At 41.9% G+C, this 18,875-nt stretch overlaps 1 protein-coding gene across 1 annotated transcript in view; it reads left to right on the top strand.

The window, feature by feature from the left end:
• Positions 1-10,100: 10,100 nt before the first annotated feature.
• The window catches only part of pax8 (paired box 8), a 13,327-nt gene continuing 4,552 nt past the window's right edge, over positions 10,101-18,875 (top strand). The window contains exons 1-7 of the mRNA XM_008296633.1: positions 10,101-10,122; positions 13,221-13,386; positions 13,560-13,757; positions 13,981-14,057; positions 14,275-14,400; positions 15,845-15,901; positions 16,015-16,179. Coding sequence (XP_008294855.1) covers positions 10,101-10,122; positions 13,221-13,386; positions 13,560-13,757; positions 13,981-14,057; positions 14,275-14,400; positions 15,845-15,901; positions 16,015-16,179 — 811 coding nt within the window. The remainder of the gene's footprint in view (positions 10,123-13,220; positions 13,387-13,559; positions 13,758-13,980; positions 14,058-14,274; positions 14,401-15,844; positions 15,902-16,014; positions 16,180-18,875) is intronic.

The following is an 18,875-nucleotide window of genomic DNA, read 5'->3' as shown; positions in this document are numbered from 1 at the left end:
ATAGAATTAATGAGGCACTAGCTTGTGGAACACTCCTGGTGAAGTTGTCAGACATTTTGGCGGGCAGGATCACATCCATAAAGAGCCGACTGAAATAACTTCTTAGATGTCTAACGGTGGAGTTGTGGACATTCAAGTGTCTGACTATGACCCTTAATGATGTACCAACATCCAGCCAGCGTCCCGTCCTCGTCTCTCTCTCATCACCTCTGGCATCGTGTCATTTGAATAAAGCTGCATTTTCAGGTGGCGTTTGATAACCGCTGGTCAAAGGAGCGTCTGTGTGCTGGTCGCTATCTGATCGTTGTCCTTGAAAGCCACACCTGAGCAGGATGTGGATGAAAGCAGCGGTTGAGAATTTGTCACCAGCTGAACAGCTTGAAACTGTTGTTATTTTTATCTTCAAGTTAGAAAATAAGACAGTTGGCATGTCTGTGAAGATTCTCAGTCATCCAGGTTGTGGTTATTCTGGTAGATTAATCGTAACAACTGGACTTGCTTGAGTTCCTTGAAGACGTTTCACCTCTCATCCAAGAGGCTTCATCAGTTCTGACTGACTAACTGGGTGTTCCAGATACTTATATCCTAAAGGAGCCATTAACACCTGAGTTTCAAATGGGGGTTTGTTAGACAGTTTGCATGCTGCATTTATATTATTGTTCAGTGTATGTCAAGTATATTACATCAGCCTGTCTGGACGTTGGAGGTGTAAAATGCTGGATTAACACTTTTCTGTGCTAAGTATGTTGACATGTCAAAGCACGTGTAGTTAACAGTATTCATGATGGCTGTAGGTGAGTCAGTTTAGAGGCTGCTAGTGCACATGCTGACTCTCTGGAGAACAATACTGTTAATGTTGACCTGTGCTTTTCCCGCTATGACAGCTTAAAGCGTCTGCTGTGGAAAAGGCCCGCTGTCAGCTTACAGATGTACACGTGGTAGGCAGTGAACAGGCAGTTGCCATTTTTGTTAGCAAAGTTTTTCTGTTCTGGTCGGTAGGGCTGGACCCGAGTATCTAAATATTCGGTCGTTGTCGTGGTATTCAGATCGCAATTTTGATATCTGAATATTCGCCACCGCCGATGGTAGAAACAGAACTGTGACCGCTATCCTAAACTAGCATCAGCAGCCAAGTACTGCCTGAGCGTCCCGCCCACTTCCACCCTGTCGGAGTGCTATGGACCAGCCCCACTGGTCGGACAGCGCCGTTTCCTTCTCAGCTGCGGCTTCTTCTTCTACTGATTCCTGTCAGGCTGCTGTACACAGCGCCACCCTTGGCTCTGGAGGGAACATGCATGTCGGAGGCCACGAGAGACGGAGTAGTATCGATACCACAGGAACTGAATATCGCTGCTCGATACCAGCTTTAGCATCGATATTTTTGACAACCCTCGTCTGCACTAAGTAGCAAACTAACCAACAGGTGGAAGATCACAGCTGCTACCTGAATACTAAAGAACTGAATAGAAATCCATTTGTGGCATGTGCAGCGAAGAAAAATGTAAACTGTTCTCAGAATAATCCACAAACCGTTCTCTGGAGCTACTCTCTACCAGAAAAGCCGACTCTCTAAGTGCAGCTGACAAAGCGGCTAATCGGGGCTGAGAAACGTCGAGGTTTTCTCCAAGACAGTTAAACTTCCCTCTGCTGACTGGCCCTAACATGCTTGTTTTTGAGCCTCTTTAGCAAGTTCATCAGAAGCACGCAGTAATACGACACGAATCCAGAAGATGACACAAAGCGTTTTGCTTTTTCTCGCTGACATCCACTCCGACTGCTTTGATATTTTCTGCATTACGGCCTCGTACCGCTCCGGGGGATAATGAGGCTCTTTTACCCTCCTTTTGATCAACTCCGTGGTCCGTCTCTCTGCTTGTAAGAGGAGCACCTGAGTTCCCATGAGGACACTCGGCTACACATCCCGCCAAACATCGCAACCAATTGCCAACTTTGTGATGCCCGTCTCCACGGTGATCGCCTCTGACTGACAGGCATGAAGACAAGGTCCACCAGTCGCTCTGATCAAAGTCTCCTGCAATTACTAGTGTGTGTCGACGGGGGTGCATGAGTGTGTGTGTGTGTGTGTGTGTGTGTGTGTGTGCTTGTGGCCCGTATCATCCACACTGAACTCATTCATGTAAATCATTAAGGTAATGAGTGCACGTTTTGAGTATTTCCTCCACTTTTACATTGTTTGAGTGGAAATTAATTACAAAATGCAGCGAGAAGGAGGCCGTCCAATGAGAGCCGAGTGTGAGGAAATTAAAAAAAAAAAAAACCTCGAGGGTGTTCATTGAAAAAGTTTGACCACCGGTCCAAGTCGCATGTGGGCTAAACACAGCTAAACACTATGCGAGCCCCTCTGTTGCTAATGGCTATTACCGCCTGTATGCCATTGTAGGCCTCACAATAGCAATCATGCTGGGATTTTGTGTGGAGCTTGCTGGCAACAGTTATTAGCACCTCCAAAAGAAACTTAAAGGGGAAGCAGTCAAGAGAAGAACAAGAAGATTTGGGGTCCCGGTTGGGGTGGGGAGGGCGAGGCGGGATTGAAGGGGTGGCGGGGGAGGCAGGGAGTGAGGTCAGAGGGTAACACCAAAGCGGAAATGGGGGGCACAGGGGGAACAATGGACAGGAGGGGGGGGCGGACCAAGACGGACAAAGCTGGAGGGAGGGTGGACAGTGCACAAAACACAGGAAGATGAGGAGAAAAAGATGAGGGGAACCGAATGGAGGGGAGCCACAGCAGATGGTGGAGAGTAGAGAGAGAGAGGGGCGGCTCTGAAAGGATGAGAGGGAGGAGGGAGGCTGAAAGGCTGCTGGCAACGCATGCATCATGACGGTAACAGCGAGGGAGAAGGGCTCCGGACAGGACGGCGTATTGGCACACACTGTAAAATATACATTTAGGCAATTTACTATACTTTTAAGGATTTTCCCAGTTTTTTACTGTATTTAAATCAGAAAAAATAGTGTTGTTTTACAAATAGTTTATATTATTTGAAAGAAAAATTTTGCATATTTCAGATTAAAAAATTATAAATAAATGTTAAATGTTCCGATTTTCACAGTTTTAGTAAATTACAGAAATATTTTGTAAAATCACAGAAAATAAAACAAAAAAAATACTTTACATGTTGAAGCCCAAGCAGCAAAAAAAAATGTCAACATCAAGAATCAGTGTTTGTATAAATGGAAATTCTTTTTTTTACACATTTGTCTATAAAATCACACTTCTTTTGTTGTTGCTGTATTTAAAAAGAAACAAAAAATACTTTACAGATATTTGACATTGTTTAAAAGAAAATCTGTGTATATTACTGTTATTTTATACAAATAAAAAATCATTTTTGAACTTATAGATTTTCCATTTTGTTAAATTACAGATAAGAACTAGTAAAATCTCAGAAAAAAAGTTTTATTTTATATTTCAATTGTAAGAAAACATGCAAAAAAAAGTAGAAATAAAAAAAATATTTCTGCAACTGCAAATTGGTTTAATTTTTACAAGGGTTTCGTGTGAAATTAAACATTTTTTACTGTACATATTTGCTGTTATTTAAAAGAAGAAATTATATGTATTACTGATTGAAAATGACAAATAATTATTATCTGTTATTTTGCAGATTTTCCATATTAAAATCACAGAAAAATACTAATCTGCAAGTTAACATTAAAGAAAAAAAAAACAGGCCAAAACTGTAAAATAATGTAAAAAATATGTATTTTTTAGAAACAGTGCTTTTTTAATATAAAATCGTTGCATTTTATTATATTTAAATCAGCTAAAAATGTCATTATGTTCCAGATATATTTAATTATTTTCACAGTTTTTGAACATGACAGCTTTCCCCCCATTTTTTTTTTTTTTTTGACATTTTATTTTTTACAGTGCAGTGTGAGCTCACACTATGAAACTGCAAAACAAAAGCCCTGATTTAAACTTACTGCTTCACTCCCTCTTAAGAGGAAGATGTTGGAACACCTGAGGCCCTTCAGAAAAGATGAACAGATCAGAATATTGTCCACAAACAAGACAGAAACAAACACCAGAAAATGGGAATGTGGGTGAATAAACAATACTTCACAGCCTATAGCAAAACATATAATTATTTTCCAAGTGAATATCAGTGTGGGAAATCCTCTTAACCGAAATCAGCGTGGAAAATATACGTCTCAGCACTTGTGCGCTGCGAAAATCATTCCCCTAATGGGATCATCAATACTGAGGTGGTTCTGCGCCTATTATGACCTAATTATATGGCTCATCTCGACTCGCTGACCACAAAGAGACACGCAGCCGCTCGGCTAGATTTATAAAAGTTGTCATTAAGTGGATGCTTTTCCCCGGGAAGCATTTATCTTAACGGGAGCGCGCACAGGAGCGAGAGGCGATGCATCACTCGCGGGAGCGCGCGCTGCGAGAGACGCACAGCCGCACCTCTGGGTGAGAGGAGACAGGCTGGGCCGGTAATTGATAAAAATGCATGGAAATCCAATATTTGTCATATTTCTAAAGGGGTTTTTTGATTGATCTGGAACCACAACGCTGTGAGATTCCTTCAACAATCTGTCTTTAAAACACCTTTCACCTGTTTGTAAGGAGGCTGAACTGCGCCTGTGCGGGTTTATTCTAACTCTTATGTTGAGTGTAGCACGGTTTTACCCTAAAATCACCACCATTTATAAGATACAACAGATATAAGAGTTTAAAGGATTACCTGATTTCTGACATGTGACCTGATTTTTAGCATCTGGAAAACTCCCACAGAAACCGAACACTCCAAACAGGAACATAGTTCTGCATGAATTCTTATCTGCGGAGTCGGAAATGTCTCTTGTGACCTTTTACCCTCAGCTCTTGTTGCCACCTGTCGCCGCAGGTCACCTGCTTCTTTCTTATTTTGCGGAGACACAAACTTTGCTCGGGGAAGTAAATCCGGAGATAAACAGGACACACCCGGAGAGGAGAAAAAAATAGGAATACGCATGACTTTTTTTTTGTTTTCTCCTGAGTAAGCGTTTAACTCATCCAATAAGGTCATTCATATCCAGGGAGGGAAGGTGTTCTCCAGTGAGGACTCTTGTTCCACTGCAGGTATTTTACACTTTTTATTAGACTTTCTTTTGTTGGCTTGGTGTCAATAAATTTAAAGTCCATGATGGGACTCTCAGATTTGGATGAAAACTGAAGGAGGGAGAAGGAAGCAAGCAGTGAAAGTCTGCCAACACGCCTTTAATGAGGCATGATTTAACCAAAGAGTGTAAAATCTGAGTGACATAAGATCTGGTGTAAAATTCAGAAAAGATAAACGGAATCATAACATCTGTTCTCCACCAAAATGTCTAAATTCAGTGTGCCAGCCTGGATTTTTTGGGCAATTTATTCCCCGAAGCTGCACCTTGTGGCATCTCCTTTCTGTTATGAGTAGAAAGCCTATGATAAAGATATAAATTAGACATTACAGCCACCTGTTCAGCAGCCTCATTGTCTTATTTTATTAATTTAGTTTAAAGTTTTTGGAACAAAGGTGCGTCCTGTAATATTTTTTACACCTTTTCTGGTGTAAAGAGGTAGCTCCACATTTCTATGACATCAAGCAGGCCGTTAATTTAAACGAAATGTGTTTTTTCTACTTATATTTGCGGGTTTTTTTTACTATTATTTTAGTGCTGCTGTGGTCCAAAGTGCAGCCAATCTAGAAAATGATCAACATTTCAGAATTCTCGGGCTGCAGAGAGACTTTGGTTCCTCACTTAACTACATAAAGCATCTTATTGGTGCCTTAAATAAGCTTAAATTTTCATCTGACAGCTCGTTTAAAAAACTGTTTGGGGTTAATATGGAACTTGAGGCAACATCTAGAGTCGTGTCTTCATACTGAGTTCCTGACGGTGCGGACTGAGGGCGGGTGTGAGTCGTGGCCTTTGGCGAGCGGACCCGGGTAATTACGCGCTATTTTAATTCTCAGTATCATCGCGATAGATAAAAATCAGTGAGTTTTAATCCCTTGTTAAACTCTCGATAACCTCTCTTGTCTTTTTTGTGCCACTTCTCCCTTCAGGCGCTTTTTTTTCCCTCTCCTGCGCGTTTTGGTCACTTTACAGGAGGACTGTCTCCGTTTCCAGCTGATGCTATGATTCCCTTTAATCTCTTGACAGTTTTATTTATCATTAAAACAGCCTCCCTGTTGTCCTGAGACTATGACAGACTTCAATCACAAACTGAGCAGATAAGAGCTGCAACTTGCCTCTATTCTCTTTATTATTATTATAATTAAATTCTGGCAGATGTTTGGCGCACAGAGCAGAAAGGAATCTCGCAGATCTCCAAAGTCCATATGGCAGAATAAACCCAGCCTTTATACGATCCAGGCGACACGGTGCCCTGCGTGACTGTCATCAGAGGTGTCGTGTTTGTTTTACAGGCTTGTGAGAACAACGTTAACAGCGTTTTAAACTCACCGGGATGCTGGCTCCCCGGTGGGACGTCGCGCACGTACACAGGCCCCGTTTCCACGCAGGGTGCAAAGACGGTGACATTTTTAAGTGGCTTCAAGTCGTTTGAATCCATCCGAGAGCTCTGCATGCAACAGACATCTGCTCAGTCACATTAACACGTGTGTGCAGCGTGTGGAGCAAAAAGAAGTGAAGTGCAAAATAAAGAAGAAGACTGTTTAAGCTGGTTTCCTCTTGCATGAGTGTTACAGGAGTTGGTTTTGTTTTATTCCAATCATCTTGATAACAGAGGCAGTGAGGTTCACCTTTAATGCAGTTTTAATCTCATTTAAGGAAAAGAGCAGCATGGGCTTTGAAAAGAACGAATTTATATTGTTGTGTAAGCTCAGTGCCAAACAAGAAGAAAAAAAAGTGCAGAATAAAAGGTCATCAGACTTTATTTATTTAATTCCTGATTACAGATGTTGTCTGAGTACAAAAACAGGAGATTTTTCTGTGGCAAAGGAGTGTTTTCAGACATAACAGATGGAATCAAAGTGAATTATTGAGATTTAAATGTCAAAAAAATATGTCCTGAGCTTGAAAACATCAGTTGGATTTAGAGGTAAAATCACATCAGGTGATCTAGAAAATCTAAAAAATGTGATTCCTCAAGTGTTCTGAAAAATAAAAAGTTTTGAATTTGTTTTTTAATTATTTGATTTTTTTTGTGGTCAGTGATTCACATTTTTTGCCAAATTCTGTCAAATGCGCTCCTCACTCAGGTGCAGTTTACCTGTCAGGTGAGAGGACTGTGCGCCATCGCAGCAAATCAGGCGCTAAATTGCGTGTGGAAGTGTGGAAGTGGCGCCACATGCCTGTACACAGTCTAATCAAAGCGTCGCTGGAGGTGAATGGAAACAAGCCGTCTCCTTGACAAGTGTTTCCGTACAGTCGCTCAGTGGGTGTAATGCCATCAAAACACAGCCTCGGTCATCCTGGCTTTTTTTTTTTTTTTTTTTTACTTTAAGGGGCTGCTCCTCTTCTTCTTCTTCTTTTGCCTCCATAAAAACCACACCTCCTCCCTCCTGCTCCTCCAATAGCAGCGCGGCTCGGTCCTGTGCGCAGCCCCGGTTGGATAAAACCTGGCTCAGTGTCGGCTGCGCACACACAACACAACACAACAGCAGTCCTGCCTCCTCTAAGCGCAGCCCGGACACACACATATACACACACTGCACGAGAGGAACCCATCATTTTGGATAATATCTTCCGAGGGAACGTTGCTTTTTTTTTTTTTTTTTTTAAATTTCGAGCTCCATCGTTGGAAAGGTAAGATCTTCTCCTGAACCGCTCTCGGTGCGTAATGCGAGTGCGCACGGGGCACCGCGTAGTGAGCCGCAGTCCTGACAACACGGGGGGACTGACAGAGGGGACTTAAATTATCCAGAAACACTCCGAGGGCTTTGTGTTGTTCTAGTTTGGGTGAAACACGGAAAAAGAAGCTTAATTAATAGAGAGAAATGTGGTGTAATTAGGCAGCCAGTAAAGCGAAGAGCAAAGTTTTTTCAAGGACAGATTCCAGATTTTGGGCTGTTGCGCACAAACAGTGTAAGTGAGAATAACTGCGATGAATTAAATCTAACATGGCACTTTTTAAATTTTCTCTGCTCCTAAAATTAACCGGAAAAAACACAACTCAGTGTAAATAGTTCTGATTTATTTCCTTATTTAATTCCATCTGCTAAACTTTGTGAATTCAGTAAAGCTTTCCACATGATCCTCCAGAAATCTGTGTTCAAAATTACCCTGAAAACCTTTAAGAATTATTTTTTAAAATGCAAGATTAGATTACCTGGTAATAACACAACTTATATTAACACCACATTGCTTAACTTGTGGATGCAAGAAGCTGCTTTGTTCTTTTTTTGTTTCTAATTTGTCCTCCAAAAAAATCAGACCTAAAATAAATAAAACACATTTATGTAGCTGCACAGTAAAAAATCTCACCCTGTGTCTTAATCAAACAGGCCCAACATTTTCTAAATTATTTTATATTTCAATTGTGACAAATTTAAAAACTGAAGTGTGGCACATTTTGCATTTCACAAAAGGTGGCACGTTTTCTAACTTGTGAACAAACGCAAATAGATTTTCAGCTAAAAAAAAATAAAATTAAACAACAACATGCTTTTCAATAAATACCCTACAAAAATGAAGAGCTTCCAGCTGAGTTTTCTCCCACACGCCAACATCAAAATACTGAATTTAATTAAATGTGGCGATGCACAGCAGGTTTTATTTCTCATAGTGACACTGTGGAAGCAAACCTGCAGCCTGTCAGAGTGTCTTTCATTAAACCATGTGACAGCCTGCTAATTATTTGGTTAATTTTAAAAGGTGCCACCCATGCAGCACGTGGAAACGGTAACTTTTTAAAACCCAACACAGAGAATCTAAAAGTGGCTTCAACAACTTTTAATCCTTCCTGTCTCCTGTGTGATGCACTCCAAAGCCAGGCATCATATAATTGCCACAATTAATATGGAATTCCCAGCAGGTTTATCTCTGAGTCCTTGCATTAATTGAGGTGCTGCCTCTGTCTCATTTTACATAAATTACCACACAGTGTTTTTTTGTTTTTTTTGTTTTTTTTGTTTTTTTCGCGGTCCTCCTGCTCTCAGCAGAGTGGAGAAGTGCAGCTGAGCAGATGGAGCCTGTAAACAAGGCTTACATATGGCCAATAACAACCGCCAGCCATCACATCTACAGCAGATTTAACGTCTTTTAGTTAAGAGTTAGGATCCTGATGATGTGGCTCGTCTCTTAACGCCCTCACACTTTTTCTCTTTTTGTATTTTCACCAGCCGTTTGGTGGAATAAATCAAAAGCAGCTACGAGATCTGTACGAAAAGTCATTTTTGTTCCACTTCTGTTCACCTGCTTTTTAAGTAGTCGCCCTCATGATATTTTACTTTACTTAATTCCAGGCTATATCTAATATTAATTTTGTTAGATTAATAAACACATTCCTGAAGAGTGATCCTTAAACTTTCACTCTTCACTTTCTCCTCTCTCACCAGCGCCACATAAAATAATTCTATGACATCACTCCTTGATTTTGTGGTTCAGAACCCAAAATAAAACAGATTTACTGTCTTCAATCATTAAAACGAGATTAATGAGACCAGTCAATCCTAATTACAAAGCGCTTAATGAAGGGAAATTTTATGTTTAATGGGAGCAGTCATCTGAAATGGCTGAAGGGGAGGAAAAGCTTTAATCTTTTCCCAAAATGATGATAGCTTTTTTTGCACAAATGCACAGGCCTCGCTGTCTGCTGCTCGCGTCATTAATAAAGAGGAAGAAACACAAGACAGTGGTGTCGAGACAACAGTGTCACAGGGTGTCTTTTAGCTGCGAGTGGGGATGTCATGAAGGCACTCGGAGGAAAAGCAGCTGAGCGTTTTGTTCTGTCTGAGGCTTCACGTATGACGAACAGGCAGTTTAATAAAAACCCCTGCTGTCCTGCAGCTTGTGATCACTCGGGAGAACACTCATGAAAGACCAGAGAGGACGCGCAGTGACAACACTTTAACTGGGACAGCGTGGAGGAGAGCGTCACGTTCAGCTGGTGGAGCGAGGACCAGAAACTCAGGGATATGTCCAGTAGCACTGGAAGAGGTAAATACACAAGTGGAGCTGGCCTGCTGCTCTCACACTCCTCTCTTCAGATAAACAGTTTGTCTGAGCGTCATTTGACTTCTGCTGGCATTAACAGTAAGATCGTACAAATCTTCTCCAAGACAGGTGAATAGAAACCTTGTGATCCGTCTCCATGTGATTCATCTGTTAAGATGCACTTTTCCACTTTGATTTTCTTTGATCTTATTTCAAGTTTGGAAAAAAATACACTTATAATAAATAGCTTCTAACTTCCCATAATTCAGTCAGATATAAACTGATTTTATCCATGTGGTTCTTAAGCTGGATGAATCCAAAACATATCCTCACAGGATCTGTTGCTGTGGACATGATCTAACGCCTAAACACGACCTCACAGCCTCACTCCTGCTCACAGCTGCATTATAATGTCATAAACCCAGATCTGTCGACAGCGGGGGGTCAAAAGGTCCTCGACCCGGAGGTCCTGGAGGGGTCCAGTTTGGAAAATGTCAAATATTACATAACTCTGAAAAGCTGCCTTAAAATATTTGATAAATACGTGCGTACTGGACACCACATCGGGCTGATTTCAAGTCGAACTACATGACAAAATAAAGTGTTAATCTGCAAAAATAGATAATTCCTCCAGAAAAACCCACTTTTCCATCGTCTATCTGAGACAATCGAGTTTGCATAAATATCTGCAAAATCTACATGGAATGAAGAGGTTTTGAATATTTAATTGAATTGAATTTGCAAAAACAGACAACTCCATTTTTGTAGATTTTCAGAAAAAAAAAATTTTTGTTGTTTGCTTGAGATAATATCAATCAAACTTAAGTTATCTCTGTTTTCGTCATGTCATTTCTACGGAGTCAACTTCAGTTTGATTGATATTATCTCAAGCAAACAACAAAAAAATACATTTTCTGAAAATCTACAATGATGGAGATGCAAATGAACTCTTCAAATATTCGATTAAATATTCAAAAACTCTTGGTTCCACATAGATTTTGCAGATATTTATGCAAACTCGATAAAGTGAAGTTTTGTTGGGTTATGAACAAATTAAATCATTGAACCAAATATTATCTGTAAAAACTTAAATTAGAAATACACACATGTGACTCACAGGGAGGATTGCTGTCTTCATACAGAACAGCAGGAGCTTAAACTTTATGTTTCAGTTGGAAATCATCTAAATGCAAAAAAAAAAAAAAAAGTTTGTCGCAATGAATTCTCGCTTTGTTTTCCTGTGCGCGCGCGCCGTGTCTGTGCGCGTACACGCTGCGCGCTCCTCTCCCTCTCTCCCCACCCCCGGGGGCTGCTCCGCTTTAATATCCTGCAGGTTGATGAAGCTTGGCGGGGAGATTTTTTTCCACACTCCGCTGGCAGCGTTAATAGAGGCTGCCATCCTCCCCTCTCCTCCTCCCTCCCTCCCTCCTCTGCCTCCCCCCCTCCTCCCTCTCCTCCTCCCTCCCCTCCTCTCGGCCTCGTCCGGCCCCTGTTTGATGTTTGATGTGGAAATGAAAGCTGGGAAAAGGCTGACAGAGAAGCGAGTGGCTCAATGGGTTAAATTAAAAGCGATGGTGTTGTTGCGGAGCCACCAGCGTGCAGTCCACAGAGAGGATGCTGCTGCTGCTGCTGCTTTGTCTGTCGCTGTTTACCAGGAATTAGAAAAAAAAAAAAAAAGGCCGTTTGATGGTTTTGCTGGTTGTTCTTTTGAAGGAGCACCTTGGACACACGTGTGGACATTTTTTAACAACGCGTTTGACATTTATGCAGATCAAGCATTACACTGACAGCTTCTATTTTTGCAGTTATCCAGTGATTTTACAATATTTTTAGTATATAAAACACATTCACAAATATTTATATATGTCAAAGAGGAAATGCAGTAATAAAGATATTCATCCTTATTTTTTTTTTATAATATAAAAACATTAAATGCAATGTGCTTATGAAATAAATAGAAATACAGCTAAAACAGTGGATTCTGTTGAGATTCCATTTGTTTTGAATCATTTAAATTCATTTGAGCTCGAATGATTTTAAATGTATACATGAAAAATAAGGAGAATCTATTTTTATTTTTTATTATTTTCAAATTGAAATACTTCTCTAAAATATCTCATCTCTAAAAGCATGTTTCAGCCCTTCACACAAATTAGTGGCATATAAATGAGAATTGTGAGAATAAGCCTGCAGGTATCATTTAAAATGAGCTGAAAGAATAATCAAATAATAATCAGTTTTAAAGAAATGGTTTGAAGGCAAATTTAGATTTTAAACAATTCAGAAAAAACCTTGTAGTTTGACTTTCTCTGTTTTGAGAGATTTTACAATAAATACTTTGATTAATAGAACACCTTCTAAATACATAAAACTAGATTTCTTTACATAGTTTTGATCCAAATAAAATATTATAATTTATGAAATGTATGAAAGTTTTAGTTTGATCCGTCTTTATTGGCCAGTCTCAGTTAAAAAATGAATGCAAACCACTCCTTGTGAAAAACAGAAACATCACCTTTGTCTTGTTTATTTACCGAAGTGAACGTTTCACTCCGTTCTGTCTGCGTTCTTCCTCTAATGTTTCCTTAACGCTTTTAATGTAAAACCTCATTACACTGCTGACACGCTGACACAGCTGCTGTTTATGAAGATTCATCTGACAATCAGTCCAAAAAAAAAAGAACAATCGTGAAAAATGTAGATAATTTTGCCACTTTTTTTTAGGAACATTGTGATATTCTTAGAGAGGAAATTAATTAGTTTTACTCTGTACAGCTTAAATACTTCACCTTAAGCCAAATGTAATGTCTAAAGATGCATTTTATTTAGACAATAATTGAATTCTGGTATGAATGTCCAGTGTGTGTGTGTGTGTGTAACGTATCCACTGGCAACACATTTGGAGTTATCTGTGACCATGTGGACATGGTTTTATGGCTCCAAACTGGAGTTTCTGGTTTGCGATCAAATGTAGAGTTCCCAAACCTATTGGCTAACATGCATGTGTGTGTGTGTGTGTGTCCAGGTGTGTATTAGTTTTCTAGCTGCCACGTCTCAGGTTCCATGACATTTATGAGTGTTCATCCCCCCTCCTCCCCCAGGTCATGGGGGTCTTAACCAACTAGGTGGAATGTTTGTTAATGGCCGCCCACTTCCGGAGGTGATCCGGCAACGCATCGTGGACATGGCCCACCAGGGGGTTCGGCCTTGCGACATTTCCCGGCAGCTCCGAGTCAGCCACGGCTGCGTCAGCAAGATCCTGGGACGGTGAGTTCACCTCGCTCAACCTCCTGTTACCGCTAACCAGCCTCTCCTGGCCTCTGAGAGCGTGTTTACTTATCGAGGACACGCCGGTGGTGTGTTTGTCTGACAGCCAAGAATGAACTTACGGCTGAAAGAGTCTTTTTTTTTTTCACACACAATCATCATTTTCCTTGCAGCTACTACGAAACTGGCAGCATCAAACCCGGCGTGATCGGTGGCTCCAAGCCCAAGGTGGCCACCCCGAAGGTCGTGGAGAAGATCGCGGAGTACAAGAGGCAGAATCCCACCATGTTTGCCTGGGAAATCAGAGACCGGCTGCTGGCGGAGGGAGTGTGTGACAGCGACACGGTGCCCAGCGTGAGCTCCATTAACAGGTGACAAACTGAATTATGAATGAAATCATGTTAGCGGTACGAATGTGGCGCTGTGGCTCTGCTGGCTGAGCAGCTTCTTGGATGTCAAACAGAGGAGAGACTGTTATTGGTTCTGTAAAACCAGCATCTTTCTTCTAAAGATAAATTCATTCAACTCTGATTTGCTTACAGCTTCTCTAAAGCATTTAAAGGTGTTATTAAATGTCATTTGTTTTTGCTGCAGAATAATTCGGACAAAGGTCCAGCAGCCGTTTAATCTCCCTCTGGATGGAAAAGGCCTGAGTCCAGGACAAACACTGAGTAAGTCTGCACCATTTACAAACACATACACAATGTGTATCATCGTCCGTATCTGGGAGCATTATCATGGGAAGGATTAAGGCTAACGACAGAGTCCGCTCATTGTTCTCCAGGATTAAGCTCATGACCTTTGTAGTAACAAAGACCGCTGAGGTGTACAGTATCGTTTCCGCTCTCTGTCTCAAAGCTGTCCATCTTTGATTTTTTTTTTTCTCAGTCCCCAGCTCAGCAGTCACCCCTCCAGAGTCGCCACAGTCCGACTCTCTGGGCTCCACCTACTCCATCAGCGGCCTGCTGGGAATCCCACAACCCAACGCCGAGGGCAAGAGGAGCCACGATGACAGTAAGATAAACAAAACACTGCAATCTGGGAGCAAATCTGTTGAATGTGTGTTAGTGTGGAAGATAAAAGGTAGAAACTACGGCCACTGAAACTGATAAAAGAGACAAATCTGGCAGAAAATCATTCATTTAGTTCTGCAGCAACACACAAAAAAATGTGTTGGTATAGGTATATAAAACATTGTGTCTGTGAAACATAAAATGTTGTTGGTATTATTCTGCAAGTTGGTTTATTTAATCACTTATTTGACCTTTATTGTTCCTTTTGAAAGCAAGTGTACTCTGTGGCGATGAGAACAGACCAAGAGACATTTAAAAAAATCTTGATTTATCCCTTAAGAGGAATTTTTTATTTCTTATTTTTGTAAGGAATGAGTCCAATATTAAATGGAGAATTTAAAAAAAAAATAGTTCAGGAGCAGGACCAAACCTCAGTCCCTCCACTTCCGGTTCTTACACCACCTTCGCTCTGGTTCGTTCTCGTGTACACACACCACCTCTTACACGCGCGTCGCCAGTCTGAAAGTTCTAGAAAATTCTGACTCACCACGGACCGCTCATCCTCCAGCTCTCCATGAGGGAGCACTAAGCCCGGCTCCACATCTCCTCCACGCCGATCAGCCTCATCCACAACATGGAGAGAGAGACGAGGGGATCGGCGTCCCTCCAGAAACGCCATCACCCGCGTCCACCGTCCCGAAGAGACTACTGGATTCCAACCAGAACTCCTCTCTCCGTCCTCCAGACGCTCCTCATTCGATCCCAGCCACAACCAGGGAGGCTCTTCTGAGGGAAGACCGAACCCTAATCACTCCCTCCGCAACTTTTACTCGCTCCAGCGCTGATGTCCGAAGCAGGCGAGCGTCCACAGAACCCACCGGGTCCGAAAAAAAAAATGGCGCGATAGCTCTCCTGACAATGTTCCTGCACAGGAAATCCACTGTCGCCACAACTGTTAGAGAGCAGTAAGAGAAAGTCTCTACCTGCCACCGCGCTGATAGGAAAGGTAAACTATTCAGACATTTGACAAACTTCCGGACCTTAGATCACGTGATAAACCACAACAATCCTTCTTCCTGCTGACGCTGTGCGCCAGAGCGTGGCGTCATCACGCTATTCGTAGCTCCTCCCAGTTTTGTTTTTTGTTTAGTTTAGTTTTTATTTTTTTATTTTTAGAGAGGCACCATCTATGCTTGAAGCAGGCAAGCCTCCAGAGAAGCCGTCTCATTCTTGCAATGCACCCAGAAACCTTCATCACGGAGCCATATTACCGACAGACGATGTCCCTCCTCATGAAATCTTCAACCAGATCGCTATTAGCCTTCAGACAGCTTAACAGAAAGTCGTCTCCTGCCACCTCGCTGACAACAGAGTCAAACTATTACCACTTCTGACAAACTCTGAGCTTTCAATACATGATAAACCACAACAATCCTCTCCTTCAGAGGCAGCACCCAAGCATGATGTCACCACACTCTCCGTAGCTCTGCCCAGGTTGCCAGGTGTGATTCATCCTATCTACCAGCAACCTACTGCAACTTGTTCCCAGCTCCACCCCTACGGCAACTTCTGGCTAATGGGTTGCCAGTTCCTTGCATCCATCCCTCATTCCCAGCAAACTGTCTCGCTCTCCCTTGCTATCAGTACCAGGTTGCCAGCTCAACTTTCCCCATCCCACACCCCAGCAACCTCTCTGTCTCTCACTATTTACTCCTGGTTGCCAGTTCCCCCTCTCCATCCCCTATTACCAGCAACTTCTTTTTTTCTCCCACAACTTATAGTACAAGAGTTCAACAACAACCTGACTCTAATTCTCAACCTCGCCCTTCATCTCTGAGACGCAGGCATCTATCATTCTTACATTCAGCTTGCCTCTACTGCAACAGCTCACCTCCAACAATTCATCCAAGACACCTACTGGTTCGTTGCGACTAGAGGCTGTGTCATTGCACCTTTTTCAGCACGTTCATTTTTAATACTTCACAAACGAGGATAATTGAGTTACTCAGTCACCACATGTACTGTTCACAATTCCTCTTTTAGTCATCTTCACTTAACAGCATCACTACTATCTGCTATTCATAAGGCCACAAGGCTTCCCACTCCCATGCTCTTGCCACAAGGCATCGACCTAAAGGAAAACCAGAGCTTCAGTTACAAGGAAAAGCTATCTGCAACAGTGTTAGCCTAGCCAGCTAGGACATGCCTCGGTGCAGATACCTGCACACTTGCTTCTTCTGCAGCAACGGTCAATCTTGACTGGCCTGCCCTCACAACTGTTGCATACCACATCAGTGATCCATTTCTGCCTTGATTCCTAGTACCGGGATGCAAGTGTCACTAGCTACTTCCCCCCCACAGAGATTCCAGTTTCACTCTTCTCTATCCTCCACTTCAACAACTTTAGCTCTCATTCTGGCACAGAGATACTAGTTTCACTCATCTCTATACCCCGCTAAGCAATTTCGGCTCCTTGTGGCACCAGAATGCCAGTTTCACTCATCTCTATCCTTCCATTCAACAAATTCTGCTTTCATTCTGGCACTGAGATGTCCATTTCACTGGCCCATTTTTACATTGTCAGAAGTCTGGTTCTCACACTTCTGTCACTGGGTCACCAGTTTGTCCCACTATCATATCCACGTCAACCTTCTGTTTAAATTTCCAGCAAAAGATGCCAGTGGCACATACCTCCATTGGCCACGCTAGCAAGCCGCCATTGAGGCATCCAAATCAGGTGTCCGAACCACCTCAGTTGACTCCATCTGACGTGAAGGAGCAGCAACTCCACAGCAAGCTCACTCCAGATGGCAACCACCTCGATCTGTCTCAGTCTTTACATCACAACCCAGCCAACATATGAAGGAAACTCATTTCGACCAGCTGTACCTGCAATTTTGTTCTTCTGTCACCATCTAGAGCTCATGACCATAAGTTAGGATTGGAATGTAGGATGACCCGTAAATAGAAAACTTCACCTTCTGGCACTCTAGAATCAGCGTTTCTGTTGGCCTTCCTTTGTTCCTGCGACACACAGAGTTCATTGCATAGTCGACCAACAAGTCGAGTTCAAACCTCATCGCCATCCTCTTCCACATCCTGTGTTCAACCTTCCTCCATCGACGAAACACTGCCTTGTCTATCCACTCAAACTAAGCCAGACCAATCAAGCGGGTAATCCAACGCCCTATTATACTTCAAACTAGATTAACACCTAAACCCTTACAAATCTATGGTACATTATATGCAAACCAGAAAATCTCAGGATGCTTTGCCTTCCGACCCTCAGTTTGTTGCAGAGATTGGTCAAGTTGAAACCTTATTTTGATTCCTCTTCCACTTTGAACAAGTCCTGACAGCGTCCAGAGTCCTAGCATGTTTTCTGGCCACTCCTTACCTATTGATGCAGCCTCCAGCTGAGGGGTTCAGCACCACCATGTATCTGCTTCTCATTTGCTCCAACCCTCGATTCTTTCATTCTTATGAGACGCTTTTTGGGCGTCTGCTGGCCCAGGAGCCACCGCTGATCTCAGACTAAGGATTTCCCCACAACGCATCTGTTCGACTCTGTCATTATCAACATAGCGCTCATTTGCATCCAATAAAACTTTAAATCGATGGCGTGGTCCTTGCTAGTGAAACCTAAATGTTATTATTTTTGATTTTAGGGTTAATTTATTTGTTTATGAAGCCATATATGGGTTGACACTTGTCCCTGTTACTCCTTGAGGCCTCTTAGATCCTCAGAACAACTGTTTTAACTATTTCACAACTGAAGTTGGTGGTTAATTGAGATCGTACCTTTGCGGTGGCAGCTTCAAAGTTTTAAAACAGCCTTTAACATTCCTGTTGTTGCTGTTCTATCTTGCTTCTTGGAGTGCTTTATATTTATTTTAATTTGTTCTCCAAATTGATTTTACTCATTTTACTCTCATTTCTGTCTTGGGTTTTTGCACATTCTTGTTGGTACCTGTTTTTATAACACATACAGTACTTTGGTGAAACATGCTTTGATTTGACGTATTGCACCAGTTATCTTAAAAGTACAGAAGTTGCAGAAATACATGGTTGTTGTTAAGTCTTTGACCTGTTTTTTGCTGATTAGTGTGAATGATTTCAGTTAATGGACAGTTTTTCTCTCTCGGTTTTTGCTCCACTAACAGGGAACTTGTTGTTTCCCTGATTCAGCTGTATGAAGTGAAATTACTGCCTTATGTCAGAGATGGTTTTCTAATCAAGCTGTTCATAGCAGTGTACCCATTCACAGGCTCACAGAGATATATTACTGGATATAACAAACAGCTAGCGGACTATGAGGAGATATTTACTGAAACTGACAAAACTATATTGGATTAGAATCGCTTACTTCATCTTTAGGAACTGTGTGAGAGACCAATTAAGTGTTCAAGTCCGTTCAGTAGAATATTATTATCATCTAAAGGCAGCACTACAATCTGAAGCACATATTTTCTTCAT

The sequence above is a fragment of the Stegastes partitus genome, unplaced genomic scaffold, assembly GCF_000690725.1.
Source record: "Stegastes partitus isolate 25-593 unplaced genomic scaffold, Stegastes_partitus-1.0.2 Scaffold1142, whole genome shotgun sequence".
Lineage (NCBI taxonomy): Eukaryota > Metazoa > Chordata > Actinopteri > Pomacentridae > Stegastes > Stegastes partitus.
This window is presented reverse-complemented; position numbering and strand designations above follow the sequence as displayed.